The sequence below is a fragment of the Ylistrum balloti genome, unplaced genomic scaffold (assembly GCF_031769215.1).
Source record: "Ylistrum balloti isolate Yb309-2 unplaced genomic scaffold, AGI_CSIRO_Ybal_v1 Utg370598, whole genome shotgun sequence".
Lineage (NCBI taxonomy): Eukaryota > Metazoa > Mollusca > Bivalvia > Pectinida > Pectinidae > Ylistrum > Ylistrum balloti.
Genome location: NW_026782370.1, coordinates 280305 through 302288, shown reverse-complemented (window position 1 = coordinate 302288; position 21984 = coordinate 280305). Strand labels below are relative to the sequence as shown.

The window sequence follows — 21984 nt, the reverse complement described above, 5'->3', positions numbered from 1 at the left end:
CGTCCTTGGATAAGGGAAAATATTTCTTTAATCTAACCTCATTTTGAGCAGAAGGGCGTAGCCCGATAGGACTAATAAATATAAATCTTAAAAGTATTATTTTGCCAGTTTAGATAAAGCAATTTCAGTGAACTAAGCCATGTGAACGATAAAGGCCAAATGGTTTTTGTTTTTTTGTTTTGTTTGAACACCAACAAAACGAAGTCTCCACTTCCTGTGTGATTTACAGTCGGATACATCATGTCACGTGATATTTCTTTCAAAGAAGGTGGAGGGGTGGGGGTTGGTGGTGGGGGTGGGGGTGGGTAATGTGTGTGTGAGTTGGAGGACTGTTGCAACTTGAAGTAATAACAACGTATAATGCGAATGCTACGCTTAATGTAATAAACTTGGCTTTATCACCATCAGCAACTGTTATGTCAAATGTAATATATACAATGTTAATTATTACTAACAACGCGCCTATGGTCACGATTAAATTTTCATTCCTAGTCTATGTTAAAGATATATCTGATGTACTGCTTTCCAAATCGAAGCTTTTCACTGACGATACTTCTCTTCTTCGCATGTCATCTTCCTGTCATAAATTAGAGAATATCCTCAACACAGATCATAATGCATTAAGTAATTAGCAAACACTTGGTTGATTTTAATGCTAGCTAAACCAATGTTTTATTTATTACTAACGCTGTAAATCTAGATGAAAATTTTGAATTTCAAGAAAGAAATTGTTAACTTTCGTGACATTCTTTAGACATATGGGAGTAGTCTTAACGCAGGAGGTAAATGGGGGAGATCACACAGCATCTATCCATACATCTGTCATGAAGGAAATAAATGTTCTTAAGAGTCTTAAGTACATGTTGAAAGAGAAACCCTGTTGAAAATATCTTGCCGATTTTTGATAGCTGCAGTAGTTGTAGGACTGATGTACAGTGACTGAAAGTGAAATTTTAGAAAAATGCCAGCTCGCATCATCACCGGTCTCCTAACCAATGCTCTCCCTACGACTCTTTATTTCGAAACAGGATTAGAAAGACTTTCTGAAAGAAAAATAAGGAAACTTCAATTAATGTATAAAGTGAAAAGCGGTCTTAATATATTTGCTCAAAAAATTCAAACACATTCTTGTTATAAGTAGTTTCGTCCCTCAGGTAACTAATATATTGTATGTAACTGCTGCCTTAACATGTGTATCATATGTCATAGGGAAATCCCTTAGTGACGTCATAATTTAACACTGCATTACGCCGGTCCGCGCGATACATTCGACTGCCGTGTACTGTATACATGCCGATGTGTCCAGAATGGAGTATCACGTTATTTTATGAGTCCTACGACGAGCACACTAGATGGAAAGTAAATACTCACTCCAGTCTATACACCTTGCCAGCTGTCAACCGGTGAATAAACAAGACACACCCATTTATTTCTATCATCTACACTGGATGACCTAGATTCTGACGTAGATTCACGCCTGTATGGTATGGATACACACACACACACGACACATACGGAGGGTCGGAGTGTACTGTAGGAGCTAGTCAGCTGATAGTCTCATACATGTGCCGAATAGTAGTTCATATATTACAATGTGAATCTAGATTACTCTGAACAAGGTAACATGGCGATTTTCTATCGAATCGGAAATATCTAGGGTCCAATGCTGGTTTGGTTTAAATACAGAAATGTGCTCGGTAACCCGCTCGGCAGGATGTGACACTAACATCTTCCAACCAATGCTGTTTGGGAAATATAATGTGTTCAAATGTGGGGCCATGCCATTGGTATAGTGTTGGAATTCTGTTGGTCACTTTCACATTAACGTTTTACCCTGTGTCGTCGAACGTAGCCCTATCCGACTTTTATCCATTTGGAGAAATAAATGGTGACACCGCCAATAAACAGGATGACGACGGTGGATCTGATAAAATACCTCTCTCGGTGAATTACACATTTTATGGATTGGATTATACATCACTTTACGTAAGTAAAACATAAATAGGGCCGTACAGATGTATTTATCACTGCACCACCTCAAACCTACTCCAATTTTCAGGAAAGCCGTATTTCAGTGTACAATATACGTTTTGATTCCATTGGGTTCCAGTTTGGAGACAATCAATGGATCTGTTCCCTGAGTAATAACAGTAGGTATTAGCTAGTTCTTCCCATGACTCGACATTAATCTATTTTCCGAAAAGGAAGACCAGCATGACTATGGTGTCCCTTGATTGGGCCTCTCTTAGGAAGGCTTGTGGGACACACATGTACAGATGACTACTGTGAAGTGATTTTATTATTCTAGGGTTCAAATTAGAGGTATATACAATTACTCAGTACCCAATACTACACTGTAGCCAAAGGTCATGGTACCATTACATACACATCAGATCTAACGCATTAGAAATACTATCTGCACGATACGTGATCATTACTCGGAAATACTTTTTTCTCATTTAAAAGGTTTCTAAACGAACACAAATACTGACGACGAAAGGCACAGACCTGCCGAATAGATATCAGCACTTTAAAAAAAATCAACATTTAAAATTAAGATGTCAGTTTTACAGTTAGATTTTAACGGGTTATAATTTAATTTCAAAACGTCGTCAGGATGAAGTATGAAGGTTTTATTGGTTAAGAAAACACGCGAATGTCCATTAGAGGGGATACATCCGTGATCAGAGATATAATCAAAGAAACAAAGACGTCTGATTTGAGTCACTTCCTGTCTACCATTGTATATTGATATTATTATATTGAATGTTACGGTGGAATGAGATGTGAAGTGCATTCGTCATATCCCACATGAGTAAGCTGTTTCAATTAAACTACTAAGTACATCAAACATGGACTAAATATCCCACACGAGTAAGCTGTTTCTATTAAACCACTAAGTACATCAAACATGGACTAAATATCCCACATGAGTAAGCTATTTCATTAAACCACTAAGTACATCAAACATGGACTAAATATCCCACACGAGTAAGCTGTTTCTATTAAACCACTAAGTACATCAAAAATGGACTAAATATCACACACGAGTAAGCTGTTTCTATTAAACCACTAAGTACATCAAACATGGACTAAATATCCCACACGAGTAAGCTGTTTCAATTAAACCACTAAGTACATCAAACATGGACTAAATATCCCACACGAAACATGGACTAAATATCCCACACGAGTAAGCTATTTCAATTAAACCACTAAGTACATCAAACATGGACTAAATATCCCACATGAGTAAGCTACTTCAATTAAACCACTAAGTACATCAAACATGGACTAAATATCCCACACGAGTAAGCTATTTCAATTAAACCACTAAGTACATCAAACATGGACTAAATATCCCACATGAGTAAGCTATTTCAATTAAACCACTAAGTACATCAAACATGGACTAAATATCCCACATGAGTAAGCTATTTCAATTAAACCACTAAGTACATCAAACATGGACTAAATATCCCACATGAGTAAGCTATTTCAATTAAACCACTAAGTACATCAAACATGGACTAAATATCCCACATGAGTAAGCTATTTCATTAAACCACTAAGTACATCAAACATGGACTAAATATCCCACACGAGTAAGCTGTTTCTATTAAACCACTAAGTACATCAAAAATGGACTAAATATCACACACGAGTAAGCTGTTTCTATTAAACCACTAAGTACATCAAACATGGACTAAATATCCCACACGAGTAAGCTGTTTCAATTAAACCACTAAGTACATCAAACATGGACTAAATATCCCACACGAAACATGGACTAAATATCCCACACGAGTAAGCTATTTCAATTAAACCACTAAGTACATCAAACATGGACTAAATATCCCACACGAGTAAGCTGTTTCAATTAAACCACTAAGTACATTAAACATGGACTAAATATCCCACACGAGTAAGCTATTTCAATTAAACCACTAAGTACATCAAACATGGACTAAATATCCCACACGAGTAAGCTGTTTCAATTAAACCACTAAGTACATTAAACATGGACTAAATATCCCACACGAGTAAGCTATTTCAATTAAACCACTAAGTACATCAAACATGGACTATCTTTAAAAGAAAACATTGTGGTCACTTTTGGTTTGTCCAATTGTTCCTTGTCAACTTAACCTATGTGTCGTCCCTTTTGTAAATGATTATGAACATAAAAACATAATTAACATTATGTGTATATGAAACACTAAGCCCCTGGTTGCAACAAAAGTCTAAAGCGGGACATTAAAACTCTACTATATAAGCCATGTTAAACATTTATGTCTTCATTGTAGTATTTTTCTTTCAAATTTAGGTCAAAGATCACGGTCAAGGTCACACGGTCAAAAGTTTTGATACCGCCAGAAAGGTCTCGTCACAAGGAACACGCATACCAAATATGAAAACCATACCTCGTACGATGCAATAGTTATGGCCAATATTATTTTATTTTCAAATGTAGGTCAAAGGTCACGGTCAAGTTCACGTGGTGAAAAATTTTGGTACCACCAGAAAGGTGTTGTCACAAGAAATACACATGCTAAATATGAAAGACCTTATCTCTTACGGTGCAATAGTTATTGGCAATATTAACGTTGACAACAGAAAAACAGCACAAAAACAATATGCCCTCGATCTTTCAATTCAGGAGTATAAAAACGTGTGTTCAGTTTTCCCTTTTCGGGAAATACAACCCTTGTCACTGAAATACATATATATGGACGGTGCGTTGGAAATTCGTGCCAACTCTCTGAGATACAATGTACATTTGCCCAATGGCGTCCGTTCTTGATTCGAAGCCAGATACTTTCAATTTATACATATTTTCACTACCATGACCTTCACAGAAAAATACATTGTCAACAGACATCTTTCGCTGTAATATCACTTCGTCGTCTACACAGAAATACATGTATTTTTTAGAACGTCTTTCTCAATGAATGGATAATGAGCGATACCTATTTTCCCTTCACCATTTAGTTTCGTAGTAGATGCTTCAAATACTGAAATTACAGAATATTTCAAAATATGTGGAAGAGCGAGTGTTCAGACTCATTATGAACAGTCCGCAGTTAAAATGAACCATTTACGTCTGTCTACTTAAAATGTTATCAATAACTAGTCACTGAAGAGGGATTTCCTCATTAATATAACATATTATATCAAACACTACATCATTTCCTACATATATAACATATTACATCAAACACCACATCATTCCCTACATATATAACATATTATATCATTAACCTCCACCACCTGTACTACAGATTATATCATTAACCTCTACCACCTGTACTACAGATTATATCATTAACCTCTACCACCTGTACTACAGATTATATTAACCCCCACCACCTGTACTACAGATTATATCATCAACCTCCACCACCTGTACTACATATTATATCATTAACCTCTACCACCTGTACTACATATTACATCATTAACCTCCACCACCTGTACTACAGATTATATCATTAACCTCCACCACCTGTACTACAGATTATATCATTAACCTCCACCACCTGTACTACAGATTATATCATCAACCTTCACCACCTGTACTACAGATTATATCATTAACTTTCACCACCTGTACTACAGATTATATCATTAACCCCCACCACCTGTACTACAGATTATATCATTAACCTCCACCACCTGTACTACAGATTATATCATTAACCCCCACCACCTGTACTACAGATTATATCATTAACCTCCATCACCTGTACTACAGATTATATCATTAACCTCCACCACCTGTACTACAGATTATATCATTAACCTCCACCACCTGTACTACAGATTATATCAACCCCCACCACCTATACTACAGATTATATCATTAACCTCCACCACCTGTACTACAGATTATATCATTAACCTCCATTACCTGTACTACAGATTATATCATTAACCTCCACCACCTGTACTACAGATTATATTAACCTCCACCACCTGTACTATAGATTATATTAACCTCCAACACCTGTACTACAGATTATATCATTAACCCCCACCACCTGTACTACAGATTATATCATTAACCTCCACCACCTGTACTACAGATTATATCATTAACCTCCACCACCTGTACTACAGATTATATCATTAACCTCCACCACCTGTACTACAGATTATATCATTAACCTCCACCACCTGTACTACAGATTATATTAGCCTCCACCACCTGTACTATAGATTATATTAACCTCCACCACCTGTACTACAGATTATATCATTAACCTCCACCACTTGTACTACAGATAATATTAACCTTCATCACCTGTACTACAGATTATACTAACCTCCACCACCTGTACTACCAGATTATATCATGAACCTCCACCACCTGTACTACAGATTATATTAACCTCCATCACCTGTACTACAGATTATATCATTAACCTCTATCACCTGTACTACAGATTATATCATTAACCTCCACCACCTGTACTAGAGATTATATCATTAACCTCCACCACCTGTACTACAGATTATATCATTAACCTCCACCACCTGTACTACATATTATATCATTAACCTCCACCACCTGTACTAGAGATTATATCATTAACCTCCTCCACCTGTACTACAGATTATATCATTAACCTCCACCACCTGTACTACAAATTATATCATTAACCTCCACCACCTGTACTACAGATTATATCATCAACCTCCACCACCTGTACTACAGATTATACTAACCTCCACCACCTGTACTACATATTATATCATTAACCTCCACTACTTTTACTACAGATTATATCATTAACCTCCACCACCTGTACTACAGATTATATCAACCTCCACCACCTGTACTACAGATTATATCATTAACCTCCATTACCTGTACTACAGATTATATCATTAACCTCCACCACCTGTACTACAGATTATATTAACCTCCACCACCTGTACTACAGATTATATCATTAACCTCCACCACCTGTACTACAGATTATATTAACCTCCACCACCTGTACTACAGATTATATCATTAACCTCTACCACCTGTACTAGAGATTATATCATTAACCTCCACCACCTGTACTACAGATTATATCATTAACCTCCACCACCTGTACTACAGATTATATCATTTACCCCCACCACCTGTACTACAGATTATATCATCAACCTCCACCACCTGTACTACAAATTATATCATCAAACTCCACCACCTGTACTACAGATTATATCATTAACCTCCTTCAGCTATACTACAGATTATATCATTAACCTCCACCACCTGTACTACAGATTATATCATTAACCTCCACCACCTGTACTACAGATTATATCATTAACCTCCACCACCTGTACTACAGATTATATCATTAACCTCCACCACCTGTACTATAGATTATATTAACCTCCTCCACCTGTACTAGAGATTATATCATTAACCTCCATCACCTGTACTACAGATTATATCATTAACCGCCACCACCTGTACTACAGATTATATCATTAACCTCCACCACCTGTACTACAGATTATATCATTAACCTCCACCACCTGTACTATAGATTATATTAACCTCCTCCACCTGTACTAGAGATTATATCATTTACCTCCACCACCTGTACTACAGATTATATCATTAACCTCCACCACCTGTACTACAGATTATATCATCAACCTTCACCACCTGTACTAAAGATTATATCATTAGAATATTCCATTAATTCCACATTTAAGTTTGTACTGCCCCCACCTGTATTTTAGGTAATAATGTTGACTACACCTTTATCACTTATATTTTTTGTTTCTCTTTTTTACCTCAGAATATCTGCCTGGTAGCATTCGTACAATATATCGAACCAAAAACCAACCGTATTGTACCAGATTATAAACAACAATTGATTGTAAATAATGTAAACAAACTTTAAGTGTTGGCTGGTATAACAAGAGGAAAATTGATAATGATGTATATAGACCATTAAATGCTTTATTTGGAAGTTTTTCTGGCACTATTGATGCCGACTTTATAAAGGAAAATTCAGCATGATGCGATAATGTGCTTCATTGATGTTGCCCTTTTGGCATTCATATACCTATTAATGTCAATACATATTTGTTCACTGCGTCCGTGTTTACCAAGTGTTGTCTATCAATCTGAGATTGTCTTCCTTTGTAACAAGTTATTTTTGTTTTTTGTTTTCCTCCGCTATTCTGACTATATCTTCTAAATCTACATTTACATATCCCAGGAACAGACTGAAAGTCCATATTTCTATAGTGAGTGAGCAGCTTGACGTTAAACATGACATTATGGCTGTCGACATCAGAAGGATATGCTTTGTTTTAAGTTTTTGGATATACATGCATTTGGCTGATGCCATGTTTGATATTATACATAAAATGACTAATGTAGTACCCTGAGAGAGGGAGTGATACAAATTCAGCAGGAAAGGATAACCAATGTTTTGTCATTGTGTCCGGATATATGGAAAGTGAAATCAACACTATATCGACAGTACCCAACAGAACAATGAATGATATATCGGGGATATTTAATGGTTTCAGGTTTAATGTTTTATTTCACAAGTGTAACAGAATATTTATATTTTTCACTCTTGCTTGGCATATCCTCTCGTGACAAATATACGAATACAATATATGTAGGAGTTTTTCCTATTACATTTTGAAGGGAAAAAGAAATAATAAAAAAAAATCAAGTTCAAACATAAACTGAAGTTGGTGAACATATTAACACGTTCTTTGTCATTAAAAAGTCTAAGATACTTCCAACGCCATTTGGAATCGGTAGCTTTACATTCTATTCTATGGTTTTATAACGTTATGTCGTAAAAATCGCTTTCAAATCTGACTTTGTATTCTAAATTGGAGAAAACAGAAATGCACACATATTCAACCTTTGCATATACCATACATATACATGTATTATGTAAACACTTAATAACCCAATTTCTTCCCTACAAGATGAGTACCAGAAACGTCGTCCTGATAGTATAATCGCTAATAGTGACATAACTTTGTATCTCTATATTCTCTGTCTTGTTGAAGATGTTTTAGCCTTTGAGTTAAACGTCCGCCCGGATGAGACAGGCTTTGTATCCTGTAAATATCAAATAGATGTAATAATTTGTAAGTATTTTGTTATCGGGTAAAGTGTCAAGCTACCATGTTCATTTCAATGTATCATTCATGGACATGTTTTTTTCGCAGAAAACCCTTCTAATACACAAATTCTGTAATGTATTTTCCTGAGAAGTCAATACATAAAAATGTTTTCTTCGTAGAAGTCATCAAAAATCCTTTGCTGAAGCTCGCATTTACTGAGTGATAATTGAAACAGCCGGAATTGTTTAAGTCTTATCTGCTCATAGTTTACCTACTTCACTAGATAACTTGACATAGCGTAGTTCAGTGATCAACATAGCGATTACCCCATATCAGGCCCCAACGGTGTGGGAATTATCGACACGAGGCGGTATTCCAGAACGAGGCAAAGTGACTCCACCCCTGTTTATTTATACAACGTATAACTGCAGATACCTGGCCCACCGAGAGCAAAGAGTTGGACAATTCATGATAGGTGAACAGCTTAAAACAGTTTCGATTCTATTGAAATATGTCATTGGTATTTAATACTAACCTGACAGCGAAAACTCAGTTATGGAGAGAAAAAAAGATATTCATTTGATATTAAAATTCTTACCGATAACTCAAGAGTTGGAAGACACTTCATCATTTCAAACATTATAATATGATATCGCTCAAACTAAGTGTATACGCTGTCTAAACATCAGTCTTGTCATGGGAATCAATTATCCATGAGAAATGCAAGCTGGCTGCGCGGAATGTTGTAGGAAACACTTATTGCACTCTATTTCTTACAGGCACAACATTGCTTGTATGTTATAATGCTTGTTATTTGTAGAACTATCATTAATGATTGGATGTTTAAAGCGGTTGAACTTTGATACACAAGTAATTACCTTTATGATTTTGTCTTATTTTCTTTTTGATATCATTGTTTGTTATAATGATAATCAAAACTTAAATTAATTAGAGAAAGATATTGTCGTAATCGATGTTAATAGTTCCAAATGATATATGCTGAGTAACTTAGCGTACATTTCGTGTGACCGTGACTTCTCGGACAATGTATATACTAAACATAGTAACTGACGCTGTTTGATAGTAATCAAGATATAGCCACATTAATGTGGAAATACATTGTTTTATATATATTTAATACGCATCAGGATTATACCGTAAACACAATGAAATGGTTATCAATCCTAATATATATATATAATGTCTATATAAATATGGAAGATCTTGTAGCTTATATCAGTATAAATATGGGGGATCTTGTAGCTTACGTCTGTATAATAATGGGGGATCTTGTAGCTTATGTCAATATAAATATGGGGGATCTTGTAGCTTACGTCTGTATAATAATGGGGGATCTTGTAACTTATGTCAATATAAATATGGGGGATCTTGTAGCTTACGTCTGTATAAATATGGGAGATCTTGTAGCTTACGTCAATATAAATATGGGGGATCTTGTAGCTTACGTCTGTATAAATATGGGGGATCTTGTAGCTTACGTCTGTATAAATATGGGGGATCTTGTAGCTTACGTCTGAATAAATATGAGAGATCTTGTAGCTTATGTCTGTATAAATATGGGGGATCTTGTAGCTTACGTCAATATAGATATGGGGGATCTGGTAGCTTACGTCTGTATAAATATGGGGGATCTTGTAGCTTACGTCTGTATAAATATGGGAGATCTTGTAGCTTATGTCTGTATAAATATTGGGGATCTTGTAGCTTACGTCTGTATAAATATGGGGGATCTTGTAGCTTACGTCTGAATAAATATGAGAGATCTTGTAGCTTATGTCTGTATAAATATGGGGGATCTTGTAGCTTACGTCTGTATAAATATGAGAGATCTTTTAGCTTACGTCAATGTAGATATGGGGGATCTGGTAGCTTACGTCTGTATAAATATGGGGGATCTTGTAGCTTATGTCTGTATAAATATGGGAGATCTTGTAGCTTATGTCTATATAAATATGGGGGATCTTGTAGCTTATGTCAATATAAATATGGGGGATCTTGTAGCTTAAGTCTGTATAATAATGGGGGATCTTGTAGCTTATGTCAATATAAATATGGGGGATCTTGTAGCTTATGTCTGTATAAATATGGGGGATCTTGTAGCTTACGTCTGTATAAATATGAGAGATCTTGTAGCTTACGTCTGTATAAATATGAGAGATCTTGTAGCTTACGTCTATATAAATATGGGGGATCTTGTAGCTTACGTCTGAATAAATATGAGAGATCTTGTAGCTTACGTCTGTATAAATATGAGAGATCTTGTAGCTTACGTCTGTATAAATATGAGAGATCTTGTAGCTTACGTCTATATAAATATGAGAGATCTTGTAGCTTACGTCTGAATAAATATGAGAGATCTTGTAGCTTACGTCTGTATAAATATGAGAGATCTTGTAGCTTACGTCTGTATAAATATGAGAGATCTTGTAGCTTACGTCTATATAAATATGGGGGATCTTGTAGCTTGTGTCTATATTAATATGGGGGATCTTGTAGCTTACGTCTGTATAAATATGGGAGATCTTGTAGCTTATGTCTATATAAATATGGGGGATCTTGTAGCTTACGTCTATATAAATATGGGGGATATTGTAGCTTACGTCTGTATAAATATGGGAGATCTTGTAGCTTATGTCTATAAATATGGGAGATCTTGTAGCTTATGTCTATATAAATATGGGAGATCTTGTAGCTTATGTCTGTATAAATATGGGAGATCTTTTAGCTTACGTCTGTATAAATATGGGAGATCTTGTAGCTTATGTCTGTATAAATATGGGGGATCTTGTAGCTTACGTCTGTATAAATATGAGAGATCTGGTAGCTTACGTCAATATAAATATGGGGGATCTTGTAGCTTACGTCTGTATAAATATGGGGGATCTTGTAGCTTACGTCTGTATAAATATGGGGGATCTTGTAGCTTGTGTTTATATTAATATGGGGGATCTTGTAGCTTACGTCTGTATAAATATGGGAGATCTTGTAGCTTATGTCTATATAAATATGGGGGATCTTGTAGCTTACGTCTATATAAATATGGGGGATATTGTAGCTTACGTCTGTATAAATATGGGAGATCTTGTAGCTTATGTCTATAAATATGGGAGATCTTGTAGCTTATGTCTATATAAATATGGGAGATCTTGTAGCTTATGTCTGTATAAATATGGGAGATCTTTTAGCTTACGTCTGTATAAATATGAGAGATCTGGTAGCTTACGTCAATATAAATATGGGGGATCTTGTAGCTTATGTCTATATAAATATGGGAGATCTTGTAGCTTATGTCTATATAAATATGGGAGATCTTGTAGCTTATGTCTGTATAAATATGGGGGATCTTGTAGCTTACGTCTGTATAAATATGAGAGATCTGGTAGCTTACGTCAATATAAATATGGGGGATCTTGTAGCTTACGTTTGTATAAATATGAGAGATCTTGTAGCTTGTGTCTATATTAATATGGGGGATCTTGTAGCTTGTGTCTATATTAATATGGGCGATCTTGTAGCTTATGTCTGTATAAATATGAGAGATCTTGTAGCTTACGTCTGTATAAATATGAGAGATCTTGTAGCTTAAGTCTGTATAAATATGAGAGATCTTGTAGCTTACGTCTATATAAATATGGGGGATCTTGTAGCTTAAGTCTGTATAAATATGGGGGATCTTGTAGCTTACGTCAATATAAATATGGGGGATCTTGTAGCTTATGTCTATATAAATATGAGAGATCTTGTAGCTTATGTCTATATAAATATGGGAGATCTTGTAGCTTACGTCTGTATAAATATGAGAGAACTAATACATATATATATATATGTATGGGAGATCATGTAATTTGCACGATTATATACAAATTTCTACAGTAAGATTTTAATGTCAAACTAATATATAACATACTTTTTATGTAAAATGCAAGAAAACGATAGGAACCATTACAGGTTTCAGATATTTCCCAAGGAATGATATCAGTGGGTAGATTGTTCAGAAAAAGCTCGAATGTAGTTTGAGATCACCTTTTCTGTGTGGTTCACTTACGCGTGCGACCTCTGGGCAGAGTGACAGGAGCCTGTCATCGCTGAGTAAATGTAATTAGGATATCTCCAGAGGAATTCTGTGGCGAGCACAAGTGATAGCTTCAATAATGAATAGGCCATCGGAATTAACCTTCTATTGAATGCATTTTTATGTTCTAGTGTTTTAATCTACAAATCACCTGGTACTATTTTTGTCTACGGGGGTTCCTATACCGTATGACTAGATACTTCGTTCTCTTACAGGGAGTAACAATAATGGTGTCCCCTGTGTCCGTATTATCGCTGTGAATTCTTCCTTCCATGTTGCCCTAGCTCGTCAGTCTGTCCTTCGTACTACCTACTTTATAAAATGACATCATTAAGTGGGGGAGGAGGTGGATTTGGACTTTGCTTATCTTTTCATTGAATTAATTAGCATCTGTATCTGTAATGGTTTTTAGTTTTTTCGTAATATATTACTTCCGATTTAATTATCACAATTAACACGATACATGTACATTAAAAGAAAGAGACATTATAGTACTATCAATCATCAGATATTTGATGTCCAGAGCGAACGACCTACCTATTTGAAAAAAAAAACAGAAAAAATAATGAAATACTTATCCATATATGCATGTACGTGCACCACTTTTTGTACCACACACACACACGAATGTGTCCTATCTTTGATAGTGAGAAATCTATCTCGTGCATATTTGGCTCAACACTGAACAAATGACCACGGTTTTGAACAATCAAAATATTTTTTTCGCATTTTTTTAAAATCAACAAATGACCCTAAACATATGTAAATAGTAAACTATATTTGAAGTTAACATTTATATACTAATTCTTTATTAAGAATGATACAGTATATCTCCTTCATTCTGTGCTATGGAGGAAAAGAAAAAAATCTGATTGGTTTAAATACGAAATATCGTTTTAACCACCTCAATGCGGCATATCATGGTAATAATATATACCAAATGTGTAGACAATCTGACTTAACATGAAAAATATACACACATTATTTATTCGAAATCATAGACTGAGTCATTCACAGCAGTCCAGTTAGATTTGCGCGAAAGGGGGACAGTTTACAGGGAGGGCGATATGTAGGATAGTTGATATAAAGTAGTACGCAGAACCGTTGATATAGATGGCAGTACGTAGGACCGTTAAAATAGATGGCGGTCGTCCCTTTGTGTTGTCCCTTAGTGTTGTCCCTTTGTGTTGTCCCTTAGTGTTGTCCTTTAGTGTTGTCCTTTGTGTTGCCCTTTTGTGTTGTCCCATTGTGTTGTCCCTTAGTGTTGTTCTTTTGTGTTGTCCCTTAGTGTTGTCCCTAAGTGTTGTCATAGTGTCGTCCCTAAGTGTTGTCCTTAGTGTTGTCCTTAGTGTTGTCCATTTGTGTTGTCCCTTAGTGTTGTCCTTAGTGTTGTCCCTTTGTGTTGTCCCTAAGTGTTGTCCTTTGTGTTGTCCCTTAGTGTTGTCCCTTTGTGTTGGCCTTAGTGTTGTCCTTAGTGTTGCCCCTTTGTGTTGTCCCTTAGTGTTGGCCTTAGTGGTGTCCATTTGTGTTGTCCCTTAGTGTTGTCCTTAGTGTTGTCCCTTTGTGTTGTCCCTTAGTGTTGGCCTTAGTGTTGTCCTTAGTGTTGTCCCTTCGTGTTGTCCCTTTGTGTTGGCCTTAGTGTTGTCCTTAGTGTTGTCCCTTTGTGTTTTCCCTTAGTGTTAGCCTAAGTGTTGTCCTTAGTGTTGTCCCATTGTGTTGTCCCTTAGTGTTGTCCCTCAGTGTTGGCCTTAGTGTTGTCCTTAATGTTGTCCCTTAGTGTTGTCCCTCAGTGTTGGCCTTAGTGTTGTCCTTAATGTTGTCCCTTAGTGTTGTCCTTAGTGTTGTCCCTTTATGTTGGCCTTAGTGTTGTCCCTTTGTGTTGTCCCTTAATGTTGGCCTTAGTGTTGTCCCTTAGTGTTGTCCTTAGTGTTGTCCCGTTGTGTTGTCCCTTAGTGTTGTCCCTTAGTGTTGTCCTTAGTGTTGTCCCTTAGTGTTGTCCCTTAGTGTTGGCGTAAGTGTTGTCCTTAGTTCTGTCCTTAGTGTTGTCCCTTTATGTTGGCCTTAGTGTTGCCCCTTTGTGTTGTCCCTTTGCTGGTTGGAAATCCACCTAACGGATACCTCTCGAAAGCGAACATAGAAAACGTAACCAACCTTTGTCGATAGTGTCACGTGGATAGATATATACGTGAGATCAGTGACACAACAGAGGCATTATCAAGGCTAAATCAATTTGGAAATTTAAATGAATTTATTCCGTTATAAAGAAACATGTCTCCTGAACCATTACAAAAGATGACGTAATTACCACAGGTAGATATTTCGATTTTAGATAAGATGAAAAAACAAGCAGATGACAAGAGCAGAGTACGAGTGTCATTTTAAAAACATATATATGCTTGGAAACAATGGTAAATTACTTTTTACACATCAAAGTAATCAAAACAATTCAAATATAGAAGGGAAATATTTAGATGTTCTTTGTGATACATGGACGAATTTAATTTGTATTGAATCATTATCATTGAATCAATATTGGTTGATTTGAAGCACTTTTCCGGAAATCCATTTTATCAAACTTTTTTTATGTTTTCAGGTTAATAATAATGGTCTGTTGACATTTAAAAAGGAAAAGAAGACCTATAAACCTCAAAGTTTTCCTCTCAATGACAACACGTCCGTGATAGCCATTTTCTGGGCCGACATAGACATACAACGGGAAGGTGGAAATGTGACGTACAGACAGACAACGGACGCCAGTCTTCTGAGAAGGGCAACAGAACAAGTGCGGAAGTATTTCTTTTTGAGGAAAGAATTTACGTGGATGTTGATTGCCACGTGGTATGAAGTTGGATTCTACGGAGCTTCCAACTCTGGCGAGCTAAAGGTAAGAATTTAATTGTATATAATCGATTTTAGATTAAAACCTAAAATGAAATGAAGTGACTAAAACATGAAAGAAAGAATCACGGAACAACAGACGTAAACATATACATTATGATAATAGAATTTGAGGTATCATATACAGGCTATGGACATTTTCTACTAACCTCGGTAACCGTTAAGATAAAACAACATTTTCTTTTTAAGAGCCTCTCATTGCCAAAGTCCCGCCAAAATTGTGGGATATACAGTGCCAGCAAACAGATGTGAACAGATGTGATATCTTAAATATTCAAAGGAGCGATGAAAGCTATATGGGCCTCTAGTAAGAAAATTCAATAAGAAATTTCTGAAGGATGATAAATAATTTAGATGAGAGTTGAAGGGGATCAGTGATGAAAACAATTAGTTTCACTAAAATCAAACCATACCCTCCGTCCGTCTTTGGTCGAACGACTGTACTCTCTCAAGAAATATTTGGAGACAGTTTATTAATTTTCTATTTGACTGATGCCTTAAAAGTGAAGTCCGTTTCGAGATATCTGTTATATGTAATATTTGATTTCGGCACACGTTGATTAAGTCAGTCTTTTAAAGTAGCCACACCTCTTTATAGAACACTTAATTCAAATAACTCACACGTTTGACTTACAAATGCAGCTATGCTCTACCATGGTTTTCCTTGGACACCTCCTAGGCTTCAATTTTAGGCCCTTAGCATCACTGACGAGTCCTAGAATGACGAAACAGCTGTATGGTGTAGCATCACTGACGAGTCTTAGAAGGACGAAACAGCTGTATGGTGTAGCATCACTGACGAGTCTTAGAAGGACGAAACAGCTGTATGGTGTAGCATCACTGACGAGTCTTAGAAGGACGAAACAGCTGTATGGTGTAGCATCACTGACGAGTCCTAGAATGACGAAACAGCTGTATGGTGCAGCATCACTGACGAGTCTTAGAAGGACGAAACAGCTGTATGGTGTAGCATCACTGACGAGTCTTAGAAGGACGAAACAGCTGTATGATGCAGTTTAATTTATTGTCTGACTCTACTGTATCTCCCTCTAGATTATGAAAAAGTGTTCTTCACTTGTGTGACTTTTGTCCAATCTTGAGATAACCTGGTCTGAATGACCGGCGAACGCCAGTCTCCCCCTCCTCCCCCGGCCTCTTTCGTCGTTAATAGTTATATACGATTCAGCCGATCTTGACCAAAGTTGGTCATAAAGCATCTTTTGGAACAAGGTTCGTGTAAAAGATGTGTCTCGAATCCCAGTTGGCGGAGGGGCGGGACATAATTCTTAAATTTATCGACTTTAAAATGCTTCTGTTTCTGCTGAAGGATTGTCAAGATTCTATTTATCCGAAGCAACCATAGGAGGGTGTATTTTTAAATCTTTCATCTTATGTTCTGTTGGGATGAAGATATGTTCTCTAAATTTGGCCAGAGACATTAGACGTCTTTGTAGTTTGGATACAGCAATGCCTACCAAACAAAACTACGTGAGCGATACATATCACATTGCATATCCTTTCATTGCTTTGCAGAAAAACACCTTTCAGCTAGTGCTGGCTACGAACGAGGAGAAATCGTTCGTGTTTTTTCTTTATAACAAACTTCAGTGGACAACGGGATCTAACAGCCGTGGAAACTCTTCCACGGGACTCGGAGGAAATCCTGCTCAGGTAAGTGGGTTTTAATTTAGAACAAAATAGTTACAATTTTATGTATATCTTCACAGCGTATTTGAGCTCATTTTATATAACCCTGTGGTATAACACAACTCTTATTGTAGGAGACAGTAAAATTTCAATGGCTCTTTAACAAATATATATTGATGGACACATGATCGCCATCTAAAAAGAAACATATGTGAAGGCCACCTTACACAAGGTCACAAGTTGCCTGTTGCCTTTTGTCCGGCGTACGTCGTACCGTCCGTCTATAAACAATTAACATTTTCGGCTTTTTCTAAAAAAATACCTGAACCAGTTTTGATGAAATTTTGCGGAAACCTTCAATAGCCAAAGATGAACAGAACATGGAAACGATATGCTCTCCACCCTACTGGGGTCTAAGCGATGGGGGGAAATTGGTTAAAAGGGCTCAAAATGTGTATGCGCCTTCATGCAACAAGGATTCTTTTTAATATCTAAGAAAACCGGTAAATCAGATTCATACAGACCCTGAACCCTTTCGCATTCACCCTTCCCAAAAGCGTTACGTTTGCTTGTCGAATGGTCGGTTTTCGTTTGCGTTAAGGATCGTTTTCTGTTCGCATTTAGGTCCGTCTGCCTTTAGGGTAGTTTTCTGTTCGCATTTACGTCCGTCTGCCTTTAGGGTAGTTTTCTGTTCGCATTTACGTCCGTCTGCCTTTAGGATCGTTTTCTGTTCGCATTTACGTCCGTCTGTCTTTAGGATCGTTTTGTCCTTGTGTCCGTTTGTGTACGGTATCCGGAATATCGGACGGGTTAGGCAGTGTAAATGCAGCGTGCAACTGTATTTTGTATCTATTTAGTGTATTTTCAGTGAGCTGGCGAGCAAATAATCGTAGATTTTTGTCACAGAGGTTAATGAATTATCTGTAATTCAAGACTTATATGTCGATATAAATGAAGATAAAATGCAGACTTTTTCCTCACTTATGTAAACTTCTGTTTTATTCACGTTTTTGGTCGATCTTTTTCCGGTCTATCGTGCTTCAGTTAACGTTTTCTATATCTGTTCTGCTTTTGCGTTAGTGCCAATCGTTCAGCGTTTAGCTTTTCCGTTTTCCTATTGTCGTCGACTGATTTGCGTTTACATTTTTAATCATTTGCGTTTGAGAGAGATCATTCAGGGTTTCCACTTTTACAAGTCATCGCTGTGTTCAATTGTTTTATATGCCCTTAAGATTAAACAGGGTCCTTGATGTTAACATATGCCCTGTATCTCGAGTCCCCGCATTACGACTGAGAGAGCTGAGATTGTGTGGGAATGTTGAACACTGAAATGAAGAATGTAGTCATTTTGTTACCAACACTACTATCGTTATTATATCATTTATAAGTCTCTTTAGTCAGATGACCGTATTCGTCCGTGTTTTACAATTGTGAAACAAGCTATCGCTTTATATTACTCTTATTGTCCCAGAATGAGGCGCCCGAGTTGTCTGACTGTAGAGAAAACAAAAGCACCATGACCAAAGCAATGACGGACAGGTTATCACATTCCTTTCCAATCCGGAAATCACCTAGATGTTACCACTGCCTCACTCGACTAATCATCATGTTAATATTAGAATTGATCAATGAAATGGAGTACTGTAATTTTTTGAAGGATTATGAATAGCATCAGCAGAAATCGTTACTTAATACAGTGTATAGATGATATTATCAGAACATTTACCCCTTTATTATAAAGTTTATATTATCAGTGTCCATCTGTTGTGTTCGCGAAGAGATGATATTATCAGAACATTTATCCCTTTATTATAAAGTTTATATTATCAGTGTCCATCTGTTGTGTTCGCGAAGAGATGATATTATCAGAACATTTACCCCTTTATTATAAAGTTTATATTATCAGTGTCCATCTGTTGTGTTCGCGAAGAGATGATATTATCAGAACATTTACCCCTTTATTATAAAGTTTATATTATCAGTGTCCATCTGTTGTGTTCATGTAGGTCGGATTTAATTCAGAGGACAGAGTGAGTTACTTTACAGTGGAGGGAGCACAGACTGATGCAGTCATCAATCTAACACGAACCAGTAACGTGGACGAGCCGGGGATATGGATCTTTGGTGTATCTGGTTCCGTGATTAGAGATGTACACTGTAACCATGATGGTAAGTAGTATTTAGAGATGTACAGTGTAACCATGGTAACCATGACGGTAAGTAATATTGACGGTTAAATCTCAACAGTTCACAAAACCTGTAAGTTATAGGAACGGAAATTCCAATAAATATTGACACTAAGTTTGGGGGAAAATTTAGAATAAAGCTTATAAAAATTGCAGAATTTTGTACACACATGCTATTTTTATCAAACATTTTGCAGCGTATAACGAGGTCAATAAAACTAATAACGCTTATACGCTTAGTAATCTTTCCTAGAATTTCAACAGCGCAGCATGGTCAGAACATTGATCCTAATATGCCTATTGTAGAAAATGTATTTCATTTCTTTTTTTTTCAGTTCAAATCGAAATTGTGCCAAACACGGGATTCATGTTCGGCGGCGAGGAATTATATGTCACAGGTCCGTGTTTCCAATCGGATCTCAATGTTATGGCGCGTATTGTGCAAACGAACACAACATTTCAATGTGCAGTGATTAACTTTGTATCAGCCAAGTGCGTGTTGCCGCCTATATTCAGAACAGGGGAGGTAACACTGAAGTTAAATCCTTATGGCATAAGCTGGAATTATTCTACTGTTCTGCAAATAAGTAAGTACATGATTGAAACGATATAGTCTTAACATTATCTGCATTTGTTTACAACCCCCTCCCCTTCCAAATATAAAAAAACAGGAAAACACTATAATGAGTTGTAAGGTAACATCACAAAATGTGATGAGAATGAATTTGTTATGCTTATAATTGTTCGCGATTCGAATAACTCATGTAGCGACGGAACCCAGTGAATATTACGGTATAATACAACGTAGAACGAAATACAGTAGATCCGAATAGTGAGTTAATCTGCAACTTTGTGCTGCTTCGTCTTAAGGAATCGTCAGTGGTGACGATGGCCTATACCGGATTAGGCGATTTAGAAAAGTGAACATCAATTATTCAATAAATTTCGTTAATTTTATATATCTGATGATATTTATCAGAAAGCTAAGTGCAGTGCTAGTATGCGAATGAATCTAAATAAAGTGTGTAAACTTTAGTAGTTTAGTAGATAAAAATCAACTTATCTACAGCAAGTTACAATTGCTTCCAAATATGGCTATACATTATTTTTAATAACTTACCAGGGGAAATAAGAACCAAGTAGTGTGATATGGTAACAGGTTGCTCCGGTTAACATTTTTTTGAATGCTGCTCCACTTTTAGGTCACATGACCATTGAGAAGGAACGATAACTGCGTCATACAGTGTATAACATCCACGTATCACGGTAAGATACGCGGAAGATAACAATTTGCCAAAACAAAATCTTAGTTTTCATGGCAATTACTTGTTTACTTGATTTCTTAAAGTAGTTTAACAAAAGCAGCCATGCGTCCAAACTACTTTTTCTACAGGCTGAGGAGGAACCGGGGTATTTATGTTATAGCTTACCTAAGGATTAGAATTTCTGTAATTAATATAACGAATCAAGTCTTTTGTGCAGACTGCAGAACAGGTGAGCGATTCAGGTCTGTTATACTGTTACACTCATATTATTGTACAAACAGCGCTGCTATGTTCCGACTTGTGACTCACTTTTAAATTGTTACATGAGACAAAATCTCGTGGTGACCTATTGCGATCGCCTTTTGTCGTGCATCGTGCGTCGTAAACTTGAATGATTTTCGACTTTTTCTGGGGAAATCACTGGACCGATTACTAACACAATGCCAGTGATTATTATCAATTATGTAGTTAAAATTTCCAAAATCTTCTTCTCAACACTCAGATAAAAAAGAATGAAAAGTTTTCCAGTTTTGAGCATATTTGTTAATTTTTCCATCGGAAATAATTCAAGTTAAATCAAAATCATTAATAAAGAATTGTTCTTTAATGGTATTTACAAATTGAACGTGTATGGTCTGAAGGTCGAATGGGTGGGGCCAAAAGCGCTAAATTATCTCAAATTTAAATAAAACGATAAGAAAGAAAAAAGAAAACTTTCAATGCCCAAATATAGTTGATTGACATGCTTTATGAATCTATTTTTTATAAATCGACCTTTTTGATT

The 21984-nt window shown here is 36.3% G+C and overlaps 1 protein-coding gene across 1 annotated transcript in view; it reads left to right on the top strand.

The window, feature by feature from the left end:
* The first annotated feature begins 1296 nt into the window (after window positions 1-1296).
* LOC132556871 (sushi domain-containing protein 2-like) overlaps window positions 1297-21984 on the top strand; it is a 55506-nt gene continuing 34818 nt past the window's right edge. Inside the window, exons 1-5 of the mRNA XM_060221320.1 lie at window positions 1297-1986; window positions 15798-16088; window positions 17636-17773; window positions 19756-19918; window positions 20271-20522. Coding sequence (XP_060077303.1) covers window positions 1759-1986; window positions 15798-16088; window positions 17636-17773; window positions 19756-19918; window positions 20271-20522 — 1072 coding nt within the window. The 5' untranslated portion in view covers window positions 1297-1758. The remainder of the gene's footprint in view (window positions 1987-15797; window positions 16089-17635; window positions 17774-19755; window positions 19919-20270; window positions 20523-21984) is intronic.